The sequence below is a fragment of the Taudactylus pleione genome, unplaced genomic scaffold (genome assembly GCF_031769625.1).
Source record: "Taudactylus pleione unplaced genomic scaffold, aTauple2 ptg000512l, whole genome shotgun sequence".
Classification (NCBI taxonomy): Eukaryota; Metazoa; Chordata; class Amphibia; order Anura; family Myobatrachidae; genus Taudactylus; species Taudactylus pleione.
In genome coordinates, this window is record NW_028284914.1 from 4,487,236 (window position 1) to 4,510,761 (window position 23,526).

Genomic DNA, 23,526 nt, shown 5'->3' on the forward strand with positions numbered 1-23,526 from the left:
AATCCCACAAAATGGCTGCCTCAGATGAGTCGGTGAGGAGTGCAGTGTAACGCTGTTTCCAGTCCCCAGCTGGATGCCTATTACGTCTGGGCCCATTTTACGTTACAGTCTGGCACTTAGAATAATATGACGCCTTGTTTCCCCAGAACCGGCACCTTAGAGCCAGGTGACAAACTGTTGGCCATCGACAACATCCGTCTTGACAATTGTTCAATGGAGGATGCCGTGCAGATCCTGCGGCAGTGCGAGGAGGTGGTCAAATTGAAGATACGGAAAGATGAAGACAATTCTGGTAAGAAATACTATGTTAAACATAGGACTGTAATATGTTATCCTGTTACATCGCCCCTGTGGATTTCCCTGTCAGGACTTGGTAGAACTCGGTTGTGCTGAGAAATGCTTCACTGTACTTTTATTTTATTATTTTTATTTTTTTATCTTTTTATTTAATATCCTTACTTGCCGCAGGCACAAACCCAGTCACTTTCAACATTCTGCAGGTTTCGATGCCTGTAACGTACTGTACAGCCACCAGGGGGCGCAGGTCTGATTGTCTTGGTCAGGGTGGAGGATGTAGTGTGAGACATTACTGTTGTGCTATTTGGTGGGGGGGGGGGGTATTTATTATAATAACAAAGTACATAAAAAATGCAGACCATACTCGTGCTGTACGTTGCACCCACTCCTGTGACTTGATACCAGTGCAAGCCATAAAGGCAAGATAAATAAAAAACCCAGGGGTCCCCCACAATGCACTGTTTTGTTTTCCAGATGAGCAGGAGACTACGGGTGCCATTATATATACTGTGGAGTTGAAGCGATACGGTGGACCCTTGGGGATTACGATATCTGGGACCGAAGAACCTTTCGATCCCATCGTTATCTCGGGGCTCACGAAGAGAGGGCTGGCCGAGAGGTGAGTTGTATTGCGACGCTGTTGTGTTTACAGGGTAAGTGTAATACCTGGAATAGCCAATATCCCGCAGTGCCGGGGCATGTAAGTAACCATTGTGCTATCCTCCCAGGCCGATATGTATAGATAGAAAAGTGTCCATCGCGCTGTTATGTGAGGGCGAAGCCGCCGCTGGAGAAATCGGTTTTCTTCATACGACGGCCTTTGTAATACATTTAGAGATGCGGTAATACTAATAACTCCTCTTGATACATTGACCAAAATATATTACAATCTAAATGATCAGCGACCGCTGGTAGCCATCTGTGTAGTGTAATGAGCATGAGCCAGTTATTATGAAGTGAGAAATCCCTTTGTGGGGCTCACGTTTAGAAAATAAGGATGTATTATATAAATTTAGATTAAATATAACTTTTATTCTTCCTAGTAAAAAAATGGGGTGTAAAATGGCTCTTTTGAAAAAAATGAGTCACCCCTACATTTACACACAAAAAACAAACCACATTACATGTACATAGAAAAAACATTTATCTAATAAATATTATTCTGATCATTCAAGTGGTGAAAATATATATATATATGTAATAAATATATATAATACACACACACTCTGATGCAAGTGTATTACTACAGTGAGTAAGTAGGCAGGTATCGGTATGGAATTTGAACAATGATCACATATATGCATTTATAGATAGATGTCCAGCCTACAGAGTCCCATACTATAATTGTCAGCAATTAAAGTATTTTATACATTTTTCATATTGGTGTCTGTATTCTCTGATTTCAAAAAGTTTGTTCCTACAACAGATATAAGAAATATCACTGATTAGGTGTTTTCGGGGTGAAATAATTAAGTTCCTAAAGGCTGTATTGATTGCAGACCTAAAGGAAAATCGTGTCATACTCGCACCTTGTTAGGAAAAGCGTGTATCACATTTGTTGCAATAATTCCACAATGTTTCTCCTCAAAGGTCACAACACAGCATGCCTGGTGTATTAATATAATAATGGCCGTTTCAAACAAACTTATGGTTGTTAAATACACTTAATTGTTTCCTCACATGATATGTGCCAAAATTTGTTCAAGGAAATAAGTTAGAGGTACCAATTAACCTCAATAACTCGCATTAATATACATATAATTTGTCCCATACATCAGCTAAATTGTAAATATATAGGTTTATGCAATCATCATATGGTTGGATAACCTTCCTAATTGTAATAATATTTTGCTTACATATTTCAAACAAAAATGCACATATTGGATCACAGGACGAATATATAGAGGATTAGGTGAGTACGGTATCAGTGTCCTGAACCTTTCTGCTGTCTGAGGTTATCGTGGAGCGGATCGGTTTTCGTCGCACAACGGCCTTTTTAATACATTTTAGAGATGCGGTAATACTAATAACTCCCCTTGATACATTGACCCCAATATATTACAATCTAAATGATCAGTGGCCACTGGTAGCCATCTGTGTAGTGTATGCATGAATAAGAGACGACAGCCAATATCCGTGTGCCAACAGTCAGTTATATTTCCCGGGCGCACTTTGCCGCTGAGCCTCTGCATCCACGCAGGTTCTACGCCATACAGTCTCTAACCTTGGGGCACCGCAATGCCCATTGTGCTACGTTTGCTGAGTTTAATACTTTGTTCCACTTTAAAAACGTAATTTCAACAAACATTGATGTGTAACAGGAAGGCTTTAAGAAATGATGGTGCAAACTGGATATAACATGAAGAATAATTGCAGCTGTACTGTGCTGGTCGTCAATACAGAAAAACTAGGACAAAAAAAATCAGGGGACAACATTTTTAAACCTGAAACAGACCCTGGAAGATAGGGACCGTTGGCATCTATGCAGAATTTCTGAGACTGCATATAGTGTATTAATAGGCTAGGGGCCACTAACATCACTGGGTGCTTCCTGCTAAGTGAAAAGGAATCTGGGCCACGGATGATCACTGGTGCGGTGTGGGTAATATTGGTCTCTAGTGAGCGCGGGCGTCAGAGCCCCAGCATTATGTGCAGAATGAATCTACAGAGGCAGCAATTGCAGTGGAGGGGGAGAAAATGTGTAAATCTTTGTCTGCACGGGCAGCTAAAAATACAGAAATAAGTGGTGCCCCCTAGTTCCACTGCCCCAGGCGCAGGCTATGGGACCTTTCCACAAATCCTGCCCTGGGTGCATTAATTACAGGGGTATACACCTAAACGGTACAGGTAGTCTACTACAGCGGCTGGTTTTCAGATGTCCATTGCAGTTTTACTTTTGCAGATCACCCTCTTTATTTCCTCGTTGCATTATAGGTCACAGCCTTTGTTTTACTGAACTGGGGTCGTTTTATATCAGAAACCCCCATTGAGTCAAATGGACATATTGGTGCTTTTGCATATAAAAAACTGCACTTCGTGTCTAAGTGTTCTAGGGTAAACAAATGACCTGTGGTGTAATGTAATGGGCACAAAGCAATGCCCACCCTCAATGGTCAGCAAGAATCTGTCCCAGTGCAAAGCAATCTATCGCGGTTCATATTTCTGCAGATTATCCTTCTTAAATCCGCAGGATCTCAGCACCTTTCATTGTTTTCCAGGACTGGAGCCATCCACATCGGGGACCGTATCCTAGCCATAAACAACATGAGTCTGAAGGGGAAACCACTCAGTGAGGCCATCCACCTGCTGCAGATGGCAGGAGAGACCGTGACTCTGAAAATAAAGAAGCAGGCGGAGAGTGAGTGAGAGAATGCAGACCCCTGAGGGACCACTGTACTGCTAGTACTGGGTGGGATAAATTGAAGCAAATCAATGGTATTTCTGTTGCTGGGAGTACCATCATTCAGCAGATGCTTTCCTGGTCTCCTTTCCAAGCCTTCCTTATGGTGCCCGTTTCAGTTCCTTCATGGGCGATAAAAATCTCATTCTTGCCAGGAGAGTGCACAGATAGCGGTACTCCCAGCAACAGGGATGACAATAGTAACAATTACATTACTGAAGGATGGGCTACATAATTATTATCAGGAAAAGGTGGAATATTGGCAGCTTGGAGGAGACACGGAACAAAGGTGAGGTCAGCAAAACAGTCCCGCAAGCATCTAACCATCTGTTATGGGCAGAGGTCCTATTTCTGATCAAAGGGGTTATTCCAGAAAATTGTGCGACCTTGTATAATGATCTTAATTAGGCAAAATAATTATACAATTAGTGGATATACCCTTGTAATATTGGTTCATTGAACACAAAGGTTGCCCTCACCATGTGCAGTCATTGGGTATACACTACATGTATTATACTGGCACCCAAGCCAAGCCCCTGTGTGCCAGCTGTTTATAATGTGTCTTCTACGTTGTTAGTTACTTCTGCACTTGGTGTTGCAGGGACACATTTACAGAACCTCTCGGATGGTGTAAATGAGGGGAGTGACCCGGAAGATGACCTGACCGACTCCCAGAAGACGAGCAAGTTATCAGAGATCTACTCTACAACCATCCCCAGCGTGGACAGCGCACTAGAGTCCTGGGACGGCTCTGGTATTGACACGGGATATGGAAGCCAGGGTGAGGGCTGGAAGCCATGTGGATGCCCACTCATTGTTACTCTGTAGTGGGGTGTGAGGGAGGCACACTACCTGACACTTGGTATAGTCTGAAGCACATGTTATTGTTAGAGTGCGGGGTCCTTGTCATCCACTATCTGCTGTAATTTATACCTTCACACACAAACATTTCCAGCTGCAGAATCCGTCACTGTGGAGAGCACCATGTACCCTTAATCCCGGGGGAATTTCAGTTCCGAGTCCGTATCCCCTACTGAAAGCTGACTTTGTGGCTCATGAGTGTAGTGTGGGGTTTTCAACTAGGCAAGTGACCCTATAGCCATGTAACAATGCCACAAATATAAAGCCAGAACCTATTAAAGATGAGTTCTTGGGCATTTTTTTCTAGTTAGGTATCAGGATAGGCCTAGGAACATGGTAGAGATGTACATAGCTGACAGGAGCATGGTAGAGATGTACATAGCTGACAGGAGCATGGTAGAGATGTACATAGCTGACAGGAGCGTGGTAGAGATGTACATAGCTGACAGGAGCGTGGTAGAGATGTACATAGCTGACAGGAGCGTGGTAGAGATGTACATAGCTGACAGGAGCGTGGTAGAGATGTACATAGCTGACAGGAGCGTGGTAGAGATGTACATAGCTGACAGGAGCATGGTAGGGATGTACATAGCTGACTGGAGCATGGTAGAGATGTACGTAGCTGACTGGAGCATGGTAGAGATGTACGTAGCTGACAGGAGCGTGGTAGAGATGTACGTAGCTGACAGGAGCGTGGTAGAGATGTACATGGCTGACAGGAGCATGGTAGAGATGTACATGGCTGACAGGAGCATGGTAGAGATGTACGTAGCTGACACGAGCAGGGTAGGTAGGTACGTAGCTGCCACGAGCGTGGTAGGTCGGTATGTAGCTGACTGGAGAGTGGTAGGTAGGTTCGTAGCTGACAGGAGCATGGTAGGTAGGTACGTAGCTGACAGGAGAGTTGTAGGTCGGTTCGTAGCTGACAGGAGCATGGTAGGTACGTAGCTGACTGGAGAGTGGTAGGTAGGTTCGTAGCTGACTGGAGAGTGGTAGGTAGGTACGTAGCTGACTGGAGAGTGGTAAGTAGATATGTAGCTGACTGGTGTGTGGTAAGTAGGTATATAGCTGGTTGGTGTGCGGTAGGATAATGTGTATATAATAGCTGACAAGAATGTGGTAGATCGAGATATGTATGGTGTGGTAGGTAGGTATATAACTGACAGGAGTGTGGTAGGTAGGTATATAGCTGACAGGAGGGTGGTAGGTATATAGCTGACAGGAGGGTGGTTGGTAGGTAGGTACATTGGTGACAGGAGTGTGGTAGGTATATAGTGGACAGTAGTGTGGTAGATATATAGCGGACAGTAGTGTGCTAGGTATATAGCGGACAGTAGTGTGGTAGGTAGGTACATAAGTGACAGTAAGATGGTAGGTATATAGCTGACAGGAGGGTGGTAGGTAGGTGTATAGCTGACAGGAGTGTGATAGGTAGGTATATAGCTGACAGTAGTGTGGTAGGTAGGTACATAAGTGACAGGAAGATGGTAGATATATAGCTGACAGTAGTGTGGTAGGTAGGTATATAGCTGACAGTAGTGTGGTAGGTTGGTATATAGCTGACAGGGTGGTAGGTTGGTATATAGCTGACAGGAGGGTGGTAGGTAGGTGTATTGCTGACAGTAGGGTGGTAGGTAGGAAGGTATATAGCTGACAGGAGGGTGGTAGGTTGGTATATAGCTGACAGGAGGGTGGTAGGTGTATAGCTGACAGGAGGGTGGTAGGTAGGTGTATAGCTGACAGGAGGGTGGTAGGTAGGTATATAGCTGACAGGAGGGTGGTAGGTAGGTGTATAGCTGACAGGAGGGTGGTAGGTAGGTAGGTATATAGCTGACAGGAGGGTGGTAGGTAGGTAGGTGTATAGCTGACAGGAGGGTGGTAGGTAGGTATATAGCTGACAGGAGGGTGGTAGGTAGGTATATAGCTGACAGGAGGGTGGTAGGTAGGTAGGTGTATAGCTGACAGGAGGGTGGTAGGTAGGTGTATAGCTGACAGGAGGGTGGTAGGTAGGTGTATAGCTGACAGGAGGGTGGTAGGTAGGTATATAGCTGACAGGGTGGTAGGTTGGTATATAGCTGACAGGAGGGTGGTAGGTAGGTATATAGCTGACAGGAGGGTGGTAGGTAGGTATATAGCTGACAGGAGGGTGGTAGGTAGGTATATAGCTGACAGGAGGGTGGTAGGTAGGTATATAGCTGACAGTAGTGTGGTAGGTAGGTACATAAGTGACAGGAAGATGGTAGATATATAGCTGACAGTAGTGTGGTAGGTAGGTATATAGCTGACAGTAGTGTGGTAGGTTGGTATATAGCTGACAGGGTGGTAGGTAGGTAGGTATATAGCTGACAGGAGGGTGGTAGGTAGGTATATAGCTGACAGGAGGGTGGTAGGTTGGTATATAGCTGACAGGGTGGTAGGTAGGTAGGTATATAGCTGACAGGAGGGTGGTAGGTAGGTATATAGCTGACAGGAGGGTGGTAGGTAGGTACATGGCTGCAGAATACATGATGGTTTGGGCCTCTTTCATGCCTCCATGTGTAAACACACAATAATGGCTCCCTCAGTACCCACTATGCCCTAGGTGGGAGTCTTGGGGCCTGATTCACTACGGGTCGCTATTCTGCTTATACGCACGTCACTACGTTGCTAACATCAGCGGTGCTATTTAAATATTTGTCTTCGCATTGCGATCGCAGCCTGACACGCCCACTTCCTCTTACTCACATCCGTGTACTATAACAACATAGAGAAACAATCGGTAACATCGGACAGTTAGGGAAGCCCAGACCTCGCTTACTTCAGTGCAGGCTGAGACCTCAGGCGGCGTGTGGTATCGCAGTGGATAATTTATGCACGCCCATGCAACGGCGCGTTCGCCTGACCACCCCACGGCGCCCGTCACTTCCTGTCAATCACTCTGCCATGGGTCTGCGTATCCTTTGCGATCGCAGTCCCGAGTGCAGCGGCTAGTTCGCACATGTACAGTACGCAACAATTGACCGATTGCGTGCGTATAAGCGACTGCGTTCCCTGCTGAATCAGGCCCTTGCTTGCCGATGACCTGCGCAGGGCGCACACAGCAGAGTCTGGTGTCTGACTGGCAGCATTTCTCCCTGTCAGGTAACTATATGCACCAGGCTGTAGGCATCTCGCTGCACCCACACGAATGGAGAACCAGCCGGCAGAAGATGAACACCCCACCGGCAGAGCACAGGAAGAGTTACCCCTTCTTGGATGGAAGCTTCAATGAGGAGGAGTGGGACAAGCCAGCCCGGTATGTGACTGAGTATAAGGCTGTTACATCCAAAAATTCAAGGTTAATCTGCCGTCCGTTCAGATGGACACATGAAAACCTTACATGTATATTTCTACATCGTATGTATCCTTTGCTGTGTTTATGTAGACTTGCATGTTAGGCTTAGTTACCTATTAAGGGATGTATACATAAATATTTTTCTATGATTATCTATGGTCTGTCATTGTGCTACATAGTAGCTCACCATCCAGTACAGGTGTCATTGTTTGACTTCTATTCTCCATTAACCCCTTTATCGCTTTAGAGCTTTTCTCACAATATATAGTAGCCTGTGGGTGCTCACTAATGACAAGACGTGAGCACGGCATGGGGTGGGTTATGAGGTCAGAGAGGGAGGTGGGGAGGGGGTGAAGCCATGTCCAAAAATGACAAACCAGCAGAGGAGTTTGCTCGTAGACTACACAGATACCTGGAACTACCGTATGTCTATATGCGTGTTTGCTTTCAAAGTTCTCCATCTAAAATAATTTAATTTTTTTTTACTTGTCCCCGCTACCTTGCAGAGATTTGTTTGTTTAAATCAGTGATTCCCAAACTGTGTGCCGAGGTCCCCTGGTGTGCCGCCGCGGCCGGTGACCCAAAGAGGGCCGGCCAGTGACCCAAAGAGGGCCGGCCAGTGACCCAAAGAGGGCCGGCCAATGTATTTTTTTTTGTGTAAAATATTGATTTAAATTTTTTCTTTTTTTTGCACGCATGGGAAAGGGGTGGGGGGGAAGGGTTGTGATGAGTGGGGGGAGAGCTGTCACTGTAAAACAGGCAGTGAATTAGTGAATGGTGAGGCTGCATGTTGCTGAATGGGGTCATACAGCGCGGTGCGTAGTGGGAGAAAGTGTCAGATCTGATCTGAGGCGCAGTGCAGCAGAACGGCGCTGACCATCACAACTAAAGGTAAGAAAGGCGGGATAAAGGGGGAGGGACATGGAGGGGGCACAGGGGGAGAGACATGGAGGGGGCACAGGGAGAGAGACATGGAGGGGGCACAGGGAGAGAGTCATGGCGGGGGCACAGGGGGAGGGACATGGCGGGGGCACAGGGGGAGGGACATGGAGGGGGCACAGGGAGTGAGACATGGCGGGGGCACAGGGAGAGAGTCATGGCGGGGGCACGGGGAGGGACATGGCGGGGGCACAGGGGGAGGGACATGGCAGGGGCACGGGGAGAGGCGTGGAGGGGGCACAGGGGGAGAGGCGTGGAGGGGGCACGGGGAGAGACGTGGAGGGGGCACAGGGGAGAGACGTGGAGGTTAATGGGTAAGAATAGCGGTTTTTCTCTTTTTTTTTTTTCCTCCTTTTATACTTATGTAATTATGTTGACTCAACTACTTAAAAACCGGGACTGCTCGGTAATTATCTCGGCTTAGGGGCGACTGCTCGGTAATTATCTCGGCTTAGGGGCGACTGCTCGGTAATTATCTCGGCTTAGGGGCGACTGCTCGGTAATTATCTCGGCTTAGGGGCGACTGCTCGGTAATTATCTCGGCTTAGGGGCGACTGCTCTGTAATTATCTCGGCTTAGGGGCGACTGCTCGGTAATTATCTCGGCTTAGGGGCGACTGCTCGGTAATTATCTCGGCTTGGGGGTGACTGCTCGGTAATTATCTCGGCTTAGGGGTGCCTTGAAGAAAATCTGGAGACCCTAAGGGTGCCTCAAACTGGGAAAGTTTAGGAACTACTGGTATAAACTATTAACGGCAGCAGCCCCCTCACCCTGTGAGCGTTACACCTGCACGATGGGTGGTGCTGGGTGTAAGCTGCTGTACATAAAGCGTATGGCGGCGTACCCTGGCCCCCCACCTGCCCATCTGTGTGACCCCATGTTGTGCCGTTGGTCCTGTACGGTGTCCATCGCTCCTGATAGGTGTCTGTGATGACCCGCAGCTGTGGGAGCGCCATTAGGGGCGAGTTCTTCCCAACTGTGCTGCCCCTGTTATAGCGGCAGGATATAAAAAAGATAACCATATACTGTACATCTACTTTTAGTTGGAATTATCTTTTTAACTGACCTACAAGTTAGTGGGATTGGTTGAAATAAGTTTTAATTTATGTGAAACACCTGCTTTAAAATGTCAACTAAAAAAACGTAAGAACAGTGTTGGATAATGATACATTTGGTGTTACCGCTAACGCCACATTCACCATCATGGACGCCTGTTGTGTATTTTTGTTTTTTCCATTTGATGCTGTGATTGTCCCCAGAGAACCTGGAGGTCTTCTCCTTTCATCATTGTCTCACCTCGCCTGTTCTCCTCTCTGTGTTCTCTCTCTCTCTCTCCAGGTGTTCTATGTCTCAGCTGTGAGCTGTTCCCTATCATCCCTACTGTGTACTACTACTAACACCGCACGGGGCCTCCTGTGTTTTTCCTACCCCCCCCCCCCCCATACGGTCACCCATTTTTTGTTTCCGCACCTCTGTCCTCACCTGCATGTCCTCACATCCAGCCTCCTCCTCACCATCTCACCATAACCTTTTAGTTGGAGAACTGTCTGGTGAGTGCTTTGACTTGTCGCCATGAGCGGACGTCGCAAAACTATCATGATTTGTGCATTTGTGTGAGAAGACTCCCTGAGAGTTTGGTGGCGGGAAGATGAGGACTCATCATGTTTGGTTCAACAGATACCCCAGCCAACCCAACGGCCTAGAGACCGAACACGATGATGGTTTCTGGCGCGTTTTCGGAGAGGCTCTGGAAGACCTGGAGACCTGTGGTCAGTCTGAGCTTCTGCGGGAGATTGAGGTGAATGTTACTCACAGGACCATAAGGGCTAACTAACAAATGTGTGTTTTTGGTAACTATTTGTATCTCATTTTGTTTTATGTTAAAATTAATGAGCATTTAAAGTTTGAATTACTATATTTCTCGCTTCCTAACCTGCTCCAATCTCTTGTAACTTAGATGTCTATGTACTAAGCCTTGGATGGAGATAAAGAATTGGCTCCTTCCTGTCATCTTTCAAAAACAGCCAGTAAAGTGACAGGAGCTGATTGGGTGGTATTTAATATCCGTACAATTTCTCTCTCTCTCCAAGGCTTAGTACATAGACCCCTGGGTTTCCCAATAAAGTACGGCAGTAAGTATAGAGGGAAATGCTAGCGATGTACAGCCTTGATTACAGGAATAGCGTCCAGTTTGTCTTCTGTACATCCAGCTGAGAACCGGATGGGAAATTGGAGAGCAACCCCCCCCTACCAGTGCCATCTATGGTGCGCTGGATTCAGACAGTTATCTGGAAACTGGGGATACGGCCTGGAGAGGACAGATGTTGTTGGGGAGAAAAAATTAAATATTATATTTTATTTAACAGTTAAGAATCTGTAATAAAATGTTTATATATAAAGCTGCATATACACACCATGATTTTGTTACCAACGATTTTATGAACGATTTTTTGTCAGATTTTTTAAAGTGTAATGAACGATTTTTTTGAACTACAGACGATTTTTGCATATTCCCTTAATGAAAATCGTTGAGTTGGTCAGTCTGACTGAACTACAAACGTGAATGCGCATGAACGATAATCGTTCATCGTTTTAACTCAGAAAGTGAACGATTTTTACAACGATTGAACGATAAACGATATCGTTAACGATAATCATTCAAAAAATTGTTGTGTGTGTATTCACCTTTAGTACTTACGGAAAGCAAAACATTTTGTACTGCCCATTAGGCCATGATGCCCTTTATGGATTTGCAGATGGGTGACACAACTGCCAAAATTGCCACTATCTCAACTGTTCCCAGTTTTGCAATTCAGTAGTATAGAAATATTTCTTCCGCCGTATTGGATTCTAGAATTGAGGTGACGGGAGAGGGGTTTCCCTGTTTTACGGGTAGGCGGGCAGCCCTCTCCTTCCAGTGACTGATGGTAAGGTTGGAGGCTTTAATCATTTCACTTTGGGTCACCCAGTGTGTTGTACCCACAGGCGTCCATCATGACCGGCAGCGTGCAGAGTCTGTCTCTTGATGGCAGCAAACTGCTCCTTGAAAGTCCCAATCCAGGTGGCCGCCTACCGCACCGGAAAGGAGGATCCCACTACTCTAAGCACAGCCCCAAGAAAGAGAAGAAGCTCAGCCAGGACTCGCACATCCTGAAAGATGAAGGACAAGACGTTTCTTCCACAACCGCAGAGCTGCTCAAGGTGGGCTCCGTTACCGGCGCATGCGCCCCGCGGTCTATTCCGTGGCCCCTGGGGAATATAATCCATGACATCAAGACGAAATGCCAAATGCTTTTCCTGGTTTAGATCTGGTCAAGCTTTGACTGACTAAGGGTTTATCTACCTTCATCTCACGTTGTTTCAGGGCACCTCCATGCAATTTTTACTAAATACAATCTGTCTGGATTAATTCCGCGCCTTCCCACCGAGTATTGTATCATCCGGCAATGTTTTATGTTCGCCGTTTCAGGGTTTAACTCTGTTATCTTTGGAGATCATTGTATCCAGGGTAATGAAATAAAATTCTGCCTGATGATGAGAAGACTTTGCTGAAACTCTCAGAAAAAAACTAGATCGAAAAATAACAATGTACAGTGTACAAAGACACGCAGAAGGTGGTACATTATCTGACAGCCCCTTTATGGGGAAATTTAGTCTTCTGATCATTTTTAATCACAGCCCCCCTTTACTCCAGCTTGTAGAGCCAGGGGGTAACTCTCTGCGGATACGCACCCCTTCGACTGTCACCCCCCCAACTCCTTGCTCTGTGTGCCCTGCATACCTGGAAGGTTTATACACTGAGCAGGGCTGAGACTGTTGTTTTGTGTTGTACTGTGGATCATGAGCTGTCAATACTGGTGTGTATGCTATAAAGGTCTATTATCCTTTGCATTATCTGATAAAGGGACAGTTATAGCCGTGTATAAAACGGTCGTCTTATCCGCTGATTTCAGCTCTGTGCACCCTGCTATGTGTCACGCTTGTAACTGGGCCTGAACATAGAAATCCTTGTTTCCAATAGCCCCATACAGTATGCACTTGTGATACCGGTGGTTGGGAGTGTTGTGCCAGTTTTGCAGCTTTTGGAGGGCAGCTGAGCTAATCGAGAAGTTAAAGCGATTTCCAATGAGCCGTGACGGCGAAAAGTAGTGACATTTTACTGCGGTTTTTACTGATATGATTATATAGGCTATTCCCAGGGACACATGTAGTTAATATAATAATATACGATTTAATTGGTTTTAAATGCAGCGGTTTTTCTCTGTGCTTGTAGGTGACTGTTATGAAGGACTTGGAGACGGATGACTTTGGATTCAGCGTTTCAGATGGAGTCCTGGAGAAAGGGGTATACGTGAACATGATCCGCCCTGGGGGTCCGGCAGACAGGAGCGGTCTTCAGTCCTACGATCGGATCCTGCAGGTATATTATTATGTTGAGGTTCATTATCATTATTATAATCGCACCAAGGATATCATTTTACAAAGTGCACCCGATGCGCACCACAAAACGCCTTGCTTTCGCCCCAGTGTGCTTAGATGGCCTACCCAGCGCATTTCCAAGATTCATCCTCTATTCCTGCCTCTGCGGCCTAGAAGTGTGCTGAGTTGTGCAAAATGGCGGACAATTCTAGAAGAAGCGCGCTGCGCAATAGCTTAGCATGCAGAAAATACGTCCCATTATTGGTATAGGACGAGTCGTGACGACCACCGACTGAGCTAGCAGAGGAGTGCTGCGCAGTCATTTCCAGTTTGCAAAATCACTTTAGAAACACCCCTTTAAATCGTTGCCCTATACACACTTATAACTTCCTTACTGTAATGTCACTGCGCCAAATCTGATGCCCAGCTCAGAACCGGCGCTAAAGCAAGAGGGAATTAAGATCTGCCCTATATGGCAAGGAGTGCCCCCAGTGGCCTGTCTCCATCACTGCACCTTACATTGATCTCTATAAACAGTCTATTTGCTGTGCAAAACGAGGAGCACTGGGGCGCCTTCTCGATGCCATAGTATTGCCCAACTACTCGCCTCTACCAGTGCAAACTCCCGCTCCTCCGGAGACCTCGCCATCTTGCTCCATAAACCCAGCGGCTGAGGAATGAAGGGCGTGTGGCCAGCCGCCAGTGTGTGTTAGTAACAGGACAGTGACCATGCTGGGATTCCCAATTCTTTATGTATACCACAGAATATTTATATCGCAAAATATAGCGTTTAACCAAGAACATACAACACAATGGTTTCATATTTTCATTAAATAAACAAATCCTCAATTAGAGAAATAGTGTAATGTTACAGAAGCTGGTCAGCAAGATGTAGAACTCTGTGTCACTGGGAGAGACAAAGGTCAGGCTAATCAGGTAGTGTATAACGTGGTGCTGCAGCCGTTGTGGGACTATAAGTCCCAGCGTGCCATGTCGGCTTCTACAGGGCACGTTGTGAGCACAGCTGGTGAGCTGCAGGCAGCCAGTGTCAGCGTATTGGGGCAGCGGTGGAGAAGTGTTCCCGGTGGAACGAGATAAGGTTCTTGGATACAGAAGGTTAATTAAGCCACATAAACCAATATCTTGAAAAAAAGATATAATTTATTACAACAAATAAGATATAAAAGAATAACAGTTACTTAGCTTCGGAATATAAATGGTTACACAATCCAGGAGCCTCCTCTCAGAATAGAGCTGGAACAAACAATTTCCTGGCCACCAACTGCAGTCTGGTCCAGGCTTAGGGCAAGGCCACTGGAATCTCCTTTGTCTCCTGTTTATATAGTATCCTACTTGTCATATCCAGCTAACTCTTACTAATATGGGCATAAACCTACTTCAAACTACTTTATTGGTTAACTACTGATAAGGACTTTCTAAAACTTAACGCAAGCGTATATCTCAGTAGACAACGCCTTGTGGATTTATGGCTTGTCTGCTTCCACATTCCTGTACCATTTCATGCCTGATACACCACCTCATGTCTGATACACACATAAGAACCATGAATAGAAATGGCTGTCAGTAGTCATTTTGCTCTCCCAGTACAAGAAGCTGTAGGTAGGTCCTCGCTACCACTGTATGTGACCCCCCCTCTCACTGCATCTTGTGCCCGGGTGCATATATGATAGGGCACCTCCTTTGTAGCTATTGAGGGTGTGGGCACTAAGTGAGCCAGGGGTCCCCCCGCAGAATGCTGGCCTTATAGCAGAACGTGTAGCTCAGCCCACATATGGTCAGGTTACATCTGAAACTACATTACTCCTTTCTGTGTCTGCACCTCCCGAACAGCGTCCTGTTACCTCCTCTCACAGACTGAGATCCGTCTCCTGCCTGCTGTCACTTGTAGTTCCACACTGCATCCCCTGCATGCAGCCTTTTCACCAATGTAGCTGGCACACTGTAGCTCATTACTCACTCCTGCTGCTATAAACTGCCATCATAACTAACACACTTACACCATTGGTATAAAACCATTGAAGGTGAGGAATCATCCCCCAACGCCATTGTTGGCAAAAACATTGAACATCGACCTATGAACATCGGTGGTTGCACAAAAGTGAGAGCCCCGATGTTCAGTGCAATTTGCACCCACAAAATCCGATTATTAATAAATGGGCCTCTAAGAGTGTCCACCCCCTGCCCCGTGTGTTACACTATTAAGGGGGGCATTTGGGGTTCTGCACCTGATAAAACTAGTATGGAGTAATCAGTCCTGATTGGGAATACGTAGATGCAACAATATGTCGCTCACATATTCTAAGTGGGGAGTGTAAATAGTACTAATAACAATGTTTCTGAAGAGTGTGAGGATTTTTTTTTTAAATAAATGAAAGCTGGGATTGGTGCTTCTATGCCCCCCTGCAGTAACTACCCAGGAGCTGTGCATTAGGTGAGCTCTTCACACCCTACACAGAAGAGGCTCCTGTGTCCCTAATCCCTGAGCCAGAAGGTGTTTCATGTTATATACATGGTGACTGCTCCGAGCAGAGTCAGGACTCCCGGGGACATTGTGCAGCTGCAGATAATTATGTGGATCTTGCTGCAGTGCTGACCCTGTCGCTCCCCCTAGTGGCAGGATCCCTTACTGCACTGAGCGGAAGCCTCTGCTGCTAGTGTGCCTCATTTGCATACCCATGATGCACCACGGCTATCAGCACTGGTTTCTTGCTGCTTGTACCCCATTGTCTATAGTTAGATGAACATGAAGAACAGTCCTGGGGATGAGCAGGGAGTGGTTCTCTCTCTTATAGACTGTCAGAGTGAGTGTGAGTGCGCTCTCCCTGAGTGACCTAGAGTCCGTGTATGGCTGCATCGGGGCTGCGGCCAGTGCTCTGTATACTCTGGTTTCTCTTCAGATCGAATAAATCTTTCGCCTTTTACTAAAGATTTCCGTGGAGAGGAACAATCATGAGTTTCATGTAATTTTTTGATGCCCGGCAGCTGCTGGGCTGATTCCCTGGTCAATGACAGAAATGGTTCTTGTTAGTCAAATCATGGGCAGAGCGATTCTTTGAACTGAGGAAAACCACATGACTCGGCTCAATGGAGTGTCTCTCGGGACACGGCACTTAGCCGGACTTTTCACCTTCATCGATGGTTTTACTAGCACAAGTGGTGAAGAATCGCAGTTTGCAGGTTTTTTGGAGAAAATAAGTAGTCCCAGCAAATTTGGGGTACATGAAAATGGGTGCAAGCATATTTTTAAGTTGATAAAGTGAAGTTTTACAAAATGTAAAAAATCCACCTGCCGCAAGCACCTGCAATCTTAAAAACACCTGTGCCATACTTGGGGGGGGGCCCCCCCTGGAGTCTTATTTCGCTAGTTTATAAGTTTGTCCCCCAACTTTGAAAAATGGGGCAAAAAAGTACAAAGTCATTTTTTGGGGTAAGTTTATTTTACACAGTTTACCTTTGTGGGGCTGTCCCAAGGGTGCAGGGTGGTTCCCGCAAGTTTGCACCCCAAAACCCCAATTCTGCACTTTTTTTCGCCTCCTTTCATAGGCAAATCTTTTTCACCTACTCCAATGCATTGACTTTGGAATTGAATACGGGGATGAGTTTTTCGCATGGCGCAATGACGTCACCAGCGAAACTTTTTTTGCAGAAAATGGCTTTTCGCACTTAATTGAATATGCCTCTTAGAATGAAGACTGTAGTTGGATTTGGTGGGCTTCAGCACACCCCCTCCAGGGGATGTGCCACTGAGCAGTGTGAGCGCACAGGGGCACTGCCGACTTCAAAGTGAGTCGCTTGTAGCTCCGCCTCCCCGCACTGTTGCTGTGACACTCGAGACAGACTCGGGGCAGACTAATCGTCTGTACTGGTAATGATTCTGTCTAGAGTGTCAGCAGCCCTGAGCAGAATCATTCACTGCTCCTTCCCAGAGGGGTGTCACCCGGAACGCCGCCAAATCACACTGAGTGATATAATCGCGTGTTCCTTACCTGGGGGAGACTGACTCTGACTGAGAGGCTAGAGAGGTGGGCGTCTCGTCTCGACACACCAAACTTTGATTGACTCGAATCATTAGATCATCTAAATGATTTGAGTCATTGTGTTGAGACATTCACTCACTAGCTATCTCTAGTTCTTGTTCATGTTGTTGGTTACGAACTAACATCGATGTTTGAATGATCTCTTCCTCCCTCACCCAAATTCCTTATATATTTAATGATTCCTCCCCTCATCCGCAGCCCTTGTAAATCTAACTATCCCCCTCACCACCAGCCCTTATATATTTAATGATCCGCCCCCCGCCCTTAATCCGGCTCTGCCAGCATAGGAATGGTCAATGGTGACCAACTATGCAGTGGATGACCACCAATGGCTTCACCAAGCGATGGTTATCCCTGTTCTTTAACTGACTGGCCCGTGGGCCAATCAGAACCTGGGGGCGGGGCTTCCTGGGTGCTGGGGCAGAGCAATGCTCCATGTCCTGGCACCTTGCAAAAAAAGTTAAATAAAACCATATGGTTATACTTTACCATCGATGGTGGGAAACCATCTGGTTTTCCCTCAACGATGGTCAAAACATTTGACTTCGGCCATAAACCATCAATGATTATGAATCACCGATGGCCATCCATATGCCAGCAACCCAACACTCTCTCTGATGAGTGAGGTCTGTGCAGAGCTGTTCATGGCACTGTGGCCAGTCTCTTGATTGGCTACTCAATCGCCCACAGGAGGATCACCTAAGTGCACGAGGGAGATGCAGGGAGAACTCTGCGGGGGGCACGTGGTGCAGATGCCCCATTGCTGCTCCTCCCTGATCATCATAAAGGGGATCACACTACTACCGCTACCGGCCACCGCTACTGTGACTGCTGCTACAAATCGCCATCAGCCATAACACACAGCATCGGTATAAACCATTGGAGGCAGGGAAACACTCCCCACACATTTGTTGGCAAAACCATCAACCTTGGAACATTGATGGTTGCTGAAAACATCGATGTTCAGTGCCAATCAGTATTCCATTGGTTGTAGTGACTTTTAGTATTTTCAGTTCACAGTGAAGCCATGCCCCCAGCTGTCCTCCAATCACATCTGAGTACATGAAGGGGTGGAGCCGCGGCTACAGACTCGCAGGTGCCGCCCACTGTGAACAGGTCGCAAAGATTGTCACCCCTCCCACTGATCCCTTTCATTGATGTTAGGTGACACCGTTTTTTTTCCTCTGCTCGCTGCTTTTGCCTGAGTGAGAGCTGATTTATAAATCCGTCCCATAGGCCGGGCCCTCACAGCAGCGATGTATTTATCGGCCAGTCTCTTACCGCCAACTCTTTTATGTCACATTTGTCAGGGCCGATGAATCCTCCCCACTTTGTCGGGTGCTCCCTGTCTAGGGGGAGCTGCAGGCTCCTGTGGGCCTGGTGGAAGCGGAAGACAACTTCTGGGAAATGGGTCAAGCTGGTCTCTGTGTTGAAAGTAGTTGTAAAGACCCATGATGACCTCTAAGGGGCCTAATGTCTCCAGCATCTGGGGAATACATGGGCCAGGGCTCCCCTTAGGATGTAGGCCCTTCAGGCCCCCTTACAGAAAGCTAAGGGGCTGTATGGGGATGGGGGACGGACAAGGCCCTTTCACTCTCTGGAGAGTGTCCACCCCCTGCATTTTGTGTTGCACTATTTATGGGGGGTTTTGGGATTCCGCACCCGATAAACCAGTATGGGATAATGAGTCTAATGGGGAGTACCTAGATGCAACAATACATCGCTCACATGTTCTAAGTGTGGAGTGTAAATAATACTACTAATTGGGCGCACTAGCCAGGACTTTATACGGGTTTAGCTATTTTACGAGGCATAACCTGTTCTAATTGGGCGCGACAAGCGCCATAATTAATGGGCTCCCAGAAACAATTGAATAGCTCCGTTCGGCGCCCGTTAATTAGCTTGTCCAAAAAAAATCTATTGAATCACCTCCTAAGAGTCTGTGGGATGTGTCAGGAATTGTCCTCGCCCTCGGCGCCAGCGCTGTGCTGCTCTGTCCTGGCGGGGGTCCCGACCTGAAGGGACTCAGGAGAGTGTGCTGTTTGTGGGCTCCCAGCATGGTAGTGGTCTCAGGGGCCTGGAGCTCCGTCAGTGGTCCCGCCGGCTCCGGACACTGGGCACCGCCATGTTGGTCCTGGTCAGTTGACCGCTATTCCCACAATGGCAGCCAGGCTAAAGTACACCTGACTGCACCGGCCAATTACCACCAAGGAATAAATATCCTCTGACAGCATTCTGTGTCTGAGCTTTGTCGCTACTAAACATCCAAGGCTCCAGCTCCCTGGCTAACTGTCTATGGCTCACCTGCCGGTTCCTGCTGTGGTCCCAATCTGGCTCCAGTTTGTGCTATAGTCTGGTCACAATTGGTGCTAAATTCCGGTTCCAGTCCCACCTCTCTCCCAGCACTGTCCTGCTGCATAACATTATATTTATATACTGTATGTTCCCTCCTCCAAATCTCCCGAGCTACCAGTGAGCAGGTATCAAGGTCTCTCCTGGGGAGTCCAGAATCCCCAGTCCTGACAGAATGCGGAGATAAATGAAAGCTGGAATTGGTGCTTCTATGCCCCCCTGCAGTAACTACCCAGGAACTGTGCATTAGCTGAGGTCCTCACACCCTACACAGAAGAGGCTCCTCTGGCCCTAATCCATGAGTCGGAAGGTGCTTCATGGTAAATACATGGTGACTGTGAGGGGTTTGCCAGGCACATTGGGGCATATTTATCACAATCATTCGCCCAATATGACAAAGCGATATTTGAATACATCACAAGGATCACATGCAGCAGGTATCCATACAGCTCTGTCCCTGCCAATCATCTTCACACACATTTCACTGTATTTTTCTAAGATAGAGAAGGTGTCAGCGCACGTGTCGCCGGCTCACGCGACCCCCCCTTACCCCCTCTTCAACTTACACTTTCCTGCCTGGTGGGATCCTCTCTCTGGGGCTCCGGTCAGCTGGTCTCCGGGCTCCTGCACTGTTCTATGCAACAACTGACCAGGGTCACAGTGCAGGAGCCCGGAGACCAGCTGAATGGAGGCACAGAGGACCTCGCCGGAGCACCGATCACTGGTCCATGTATGCAGGTTAGTGGGTTTAAAAAAAAAAAATATATATATATATATATATATATATATATATATATATATTAATTTTTTTATTATTTTTTTTTTAGATTTATTTATTAAGTGATCAGCTTGTGGTCTATGTAGAGCACAAAGTTGATCACGGGCTGGCTCTGCACTGCTTGTCAGAGTAGAGCAGGAAGCGGGGGAGCCCTGGATAACGCCATCTGAACATGAAGTTATTGTCATAGCGCTTTCCCCGATAATTTTTTCACAATTTTATTTGTAGTAAATCTGAGCAGATCACATTTCCCATCACAAGTATAGGAAATGCGATCTGCTTACTAAAAATAAGTAAAGGGATTAGGGTAGTTTTTATACGAAAACTGCTCCAAAAGCCCTTTAATAAGTTTTTGATACTAAAATAATGTTGAAAGGGTGTGAAAACACCCTTTTTTTTTTTTTTTTTTAAGTAAAAATAATATTGATAAATAGGCCCCATTGTGCAGCTGCAAAGAATTATTATGTGGATCTTGCTGCAGTGCTGACCCTGTCGCTCCCCCTAGTGGCAGGATCCCTTACTGCACTGAGCGGAAGCCTCTGCTACTAGTGTGCCTCATTTGCATACCCATGATGCACCACGGCTATCGGCACTGGTTTCTTGCTGCTTGTACCCCATTGTCTATAGTTAGATGAACATGAAGAACAGTCCTGGGGATGAGCAGGGAGTGGTTCTCTCTCTTATAGACTGTCAGAGTGTGAGTGCGCTCTCCCTGAGTGACCTAGAGTCCGTGTATGGCTGCATCGGGGCTGCGGCCAGTGCTCTGTATACTCTGGTTTCTCTTCAGATCGAATAAATCTTTCGCCTTTTACTAAAGATTTCCGTGGAGAGGAACAATCATGAGTTTCATGTAATTTTTTGATGCCCGGCAGCTGCTGGGCTGATTCCCTGGTCAATGACAGAAATGGTTCTTGTTTCTTTTTGTTCACAATAATTGTTCAGTTATGAACAAATGTTTAGTGCTGTGATTCGCAAACTGTGCGCTGGGGTTCCCTTGGGAGGGACACATGCAGGCAGAGGGGCCTCAGGTTGATGGTCCAGCACCAAATCAAATTATTTATGGTCAATGTGATGCCCATCCCTAGTGTTGCACATGTATAGTCTGCGCATGCACAAAACACATTTGGAGTAGGGATGACCATCAGTGGTGTAACTATCCATTGTTGCCATCGATGGTTACAAACTATTCAATGGCTGACCATCGATTGTTTCAAAAACTGATGGTCATCCCTGTCTTTTGAATTAGAACATGGGGGTGGGGCTTCACAGGTGCATGGGGGTGGAGCTATGATCCGTGTCCCGACACTGACTCAACCATAGGCTGCGTGTCCCGGCCACAGGAGCCAATCACAGCGGAGATTCTCTTATGTTAGTATAGTTTATATGCCAAAAGTAGGAAGATTATAGTGTAATATAGAAGGATCAGTCGTGATCAGGTTCACAGAAGCCAATAAGCTGGCTGGATCTCCCCTAGAGATCTTTCCTCTGCTTCCTGCAGTCACCAACAAGCGCGTATCAGCTGACTGCGCCCAGCAGCTGCATATTGAACATTACCCCCCCCCTCTCTCCCTTCCGTTCAGGGCATTGTACGCCAGTCTCTTGATTGCCAATTCATCCACCAATCACCCGCAGGAGGATCACCTACCAGCGCTTCCCATGAGTAAGTGCACGAGGAAGATGCAGGGAGAACTAGTGCAGATGCCCCATTGCTGCTCCTCCCTGACCATCATAAAGGCGATCACACTACTACCGCTACCGGCCTCCGATACTGCGCCTGCTGCTACAAACCGCCATAATAACCATCACTGTTGCAGCATCAGTATAAACCATTGAAGGTAAGGGAATCATTGCCCCACACCTTTGTTGGCAGAAACATCGAACATTGACCATCATTCAGAGGCGGTCGCAAGAAGCGATCGCTCTCTCTGAATGACGGCGGCCGCTTCATTTTTGATGTGCGGCCTCCTGGTCGCTAGCTAAGCTGTGGGTTACCACCCACAGCTTAACGACCAACCAGGTTGATGGTCGCGATGGTGATCACCATCGCAACCATCGGGGCTTGCGACGAGACCCTAAGGTTGGGTCTCGGCAACCGCAAGCCCCAGGGAGCTTTCTGCTCTGATTAAGCAGGAAGCTCTGACATCACTGATGATGTCAGTGTGGCCGCCCACAAAACGGTATGCGTTCCTTACGCCTCCATTTTGGAAACCACCTCCTCGGCCCGCCTACAAAACGGGGCGAGCTGTCGATAAACATCGACAGCCGCCCCTTTTGTAGCGCGCTCCAGAGCGAGAGAGTTTCTCTCTTGCTCCGGGGCTTGTGCACTCGCAGTGCGGCCGCTGCGCGTGCGCAGGGCTACCCATCAACCCGGTTGCGAGCACATCAGTGCTTGCGACCGTGTCTGAATGAGACCCATTGTCCTTGGAACATTGATGGTAACACAAAACATCGATGTTCAGTGCTCATCCTAATTCCATTGTATGTTTTGATTTTTGCCATTTTCTGTTCTCAGTGAAGCCACGCCCCCAGCCATCCTCCAATCACAACTGACCCAGGTACGTCATGGTTTTGGGGGTGTCTGAACTACTGTTTAGGCGCAATCCAGGGCTTTATGAGTGTAACTATTTTATGTGGCTAAACCCAGTCTAATTGGGCGCGAGAAGCACGATAATTAATGGGTGCCCAAAAAGTACTGAATGGCTCCAGCAGGCGCTTATTAATTATCCAAAAAACGGTTGAATCTCCCCCGAAGACTCTGTGAGAGGTGTAAATAAATGAAAGCTGGGATTGGTGCTTCTATGCCATCCTGCAGTAACTACCCAGGAACTGTGCATTAGGTGAGGAAGAGGCTCCTGTGTCCCTAATCCCTGAGCCAGAAGGTGTTTCATGTTATATACATGGTGACGGCTCCCAGCAGAGAAGCGTCTCCCGGGGACATTGTGCAGCTGCAGAGAATTATTATGTGGATCTTGCTGCAGTGCTGACCCTGTCGCTCCCCCTAGTGGCAGGATCCCTTACTGCACTGAGCGGAAGCCTCTGCTACTAGTGCACCTCATTTGCATACCCATGATGCACCATGGCTATCAGCACTGGTTTCTTGCTGCTTGTA

The 23,526-nt window shown here is 47.1% G+C and overlaps 1 protein-coding gene and 2 non-coding genes across 11 annotated transcripts in view; all 3 read left to right on the top strand.

The window, feature by feature from the left end:
* The window catches only part of GRIP2 (glutamate receptor interacting protein 2), a 472,906-nt gene that overhangs the window by 443,585 nt on the left and 5,795 nt on the right, over window positions 1-23,526 (top strand). For 7 of the 9 annotated variants that reach the window (XM_088450259.1, XM_088450258.1, XM_088450256.1 and 4 more), the window contains exons 16-23: window positions 147-292; window positions 772-916; window positions 3,516-3,655; window positions 4,299-4,478; window positions 7,679-7,832; window positions 10,488-10,608; window positions 11,796-12,011; window positions 13,084-13,230. In XM_088450259.1, the coding sequence (XP_088306385.1) occupies window positions 147-292; window positions 772-916; window positions 3,516-3,655; window positions 4,299-4,478; window positions 7,679-7,832; window positions 10,488-10,608; window positions 11,796-12,011; window positions 13,084-13,230 (1,249 nt within the window). Of the gene's footprint in view, window positions 1-146; window positions 293-771; window positions 917-3,515; window positions 3,656-4,298; window positions 4,479-7,678; window positions 7,833-10,148; window positions 10,467-10,487; window positions 10,609-11,795; window positions 12,012-13,083; window positions 13,231-22,929; window positions 23,442-23,526 lie in introns of those variants that run through there. The other 2 variants (XM_088450263.1, XM_088450264.1) reach the window with 2 other exon arrangements.
* LOC148501620 (U5 spliceosomal RNA) lies at window positions 16,128-16,242 on the top strand. Its single transcript, XR_015870035.1, has one exon. It is a non-coding gene; the product is annotated as a U5 spliceosomal RNA (small nuclear RNA).
* Window positions 21,185-21,299, top strand: LOC148501621 (U5 spliceosomal RNA). Its single transcript, XR_015870036.1, has one exon. It is a non-coding gene; the product is annotated as a U5 spliceosomal RNA (small nuclear RNA).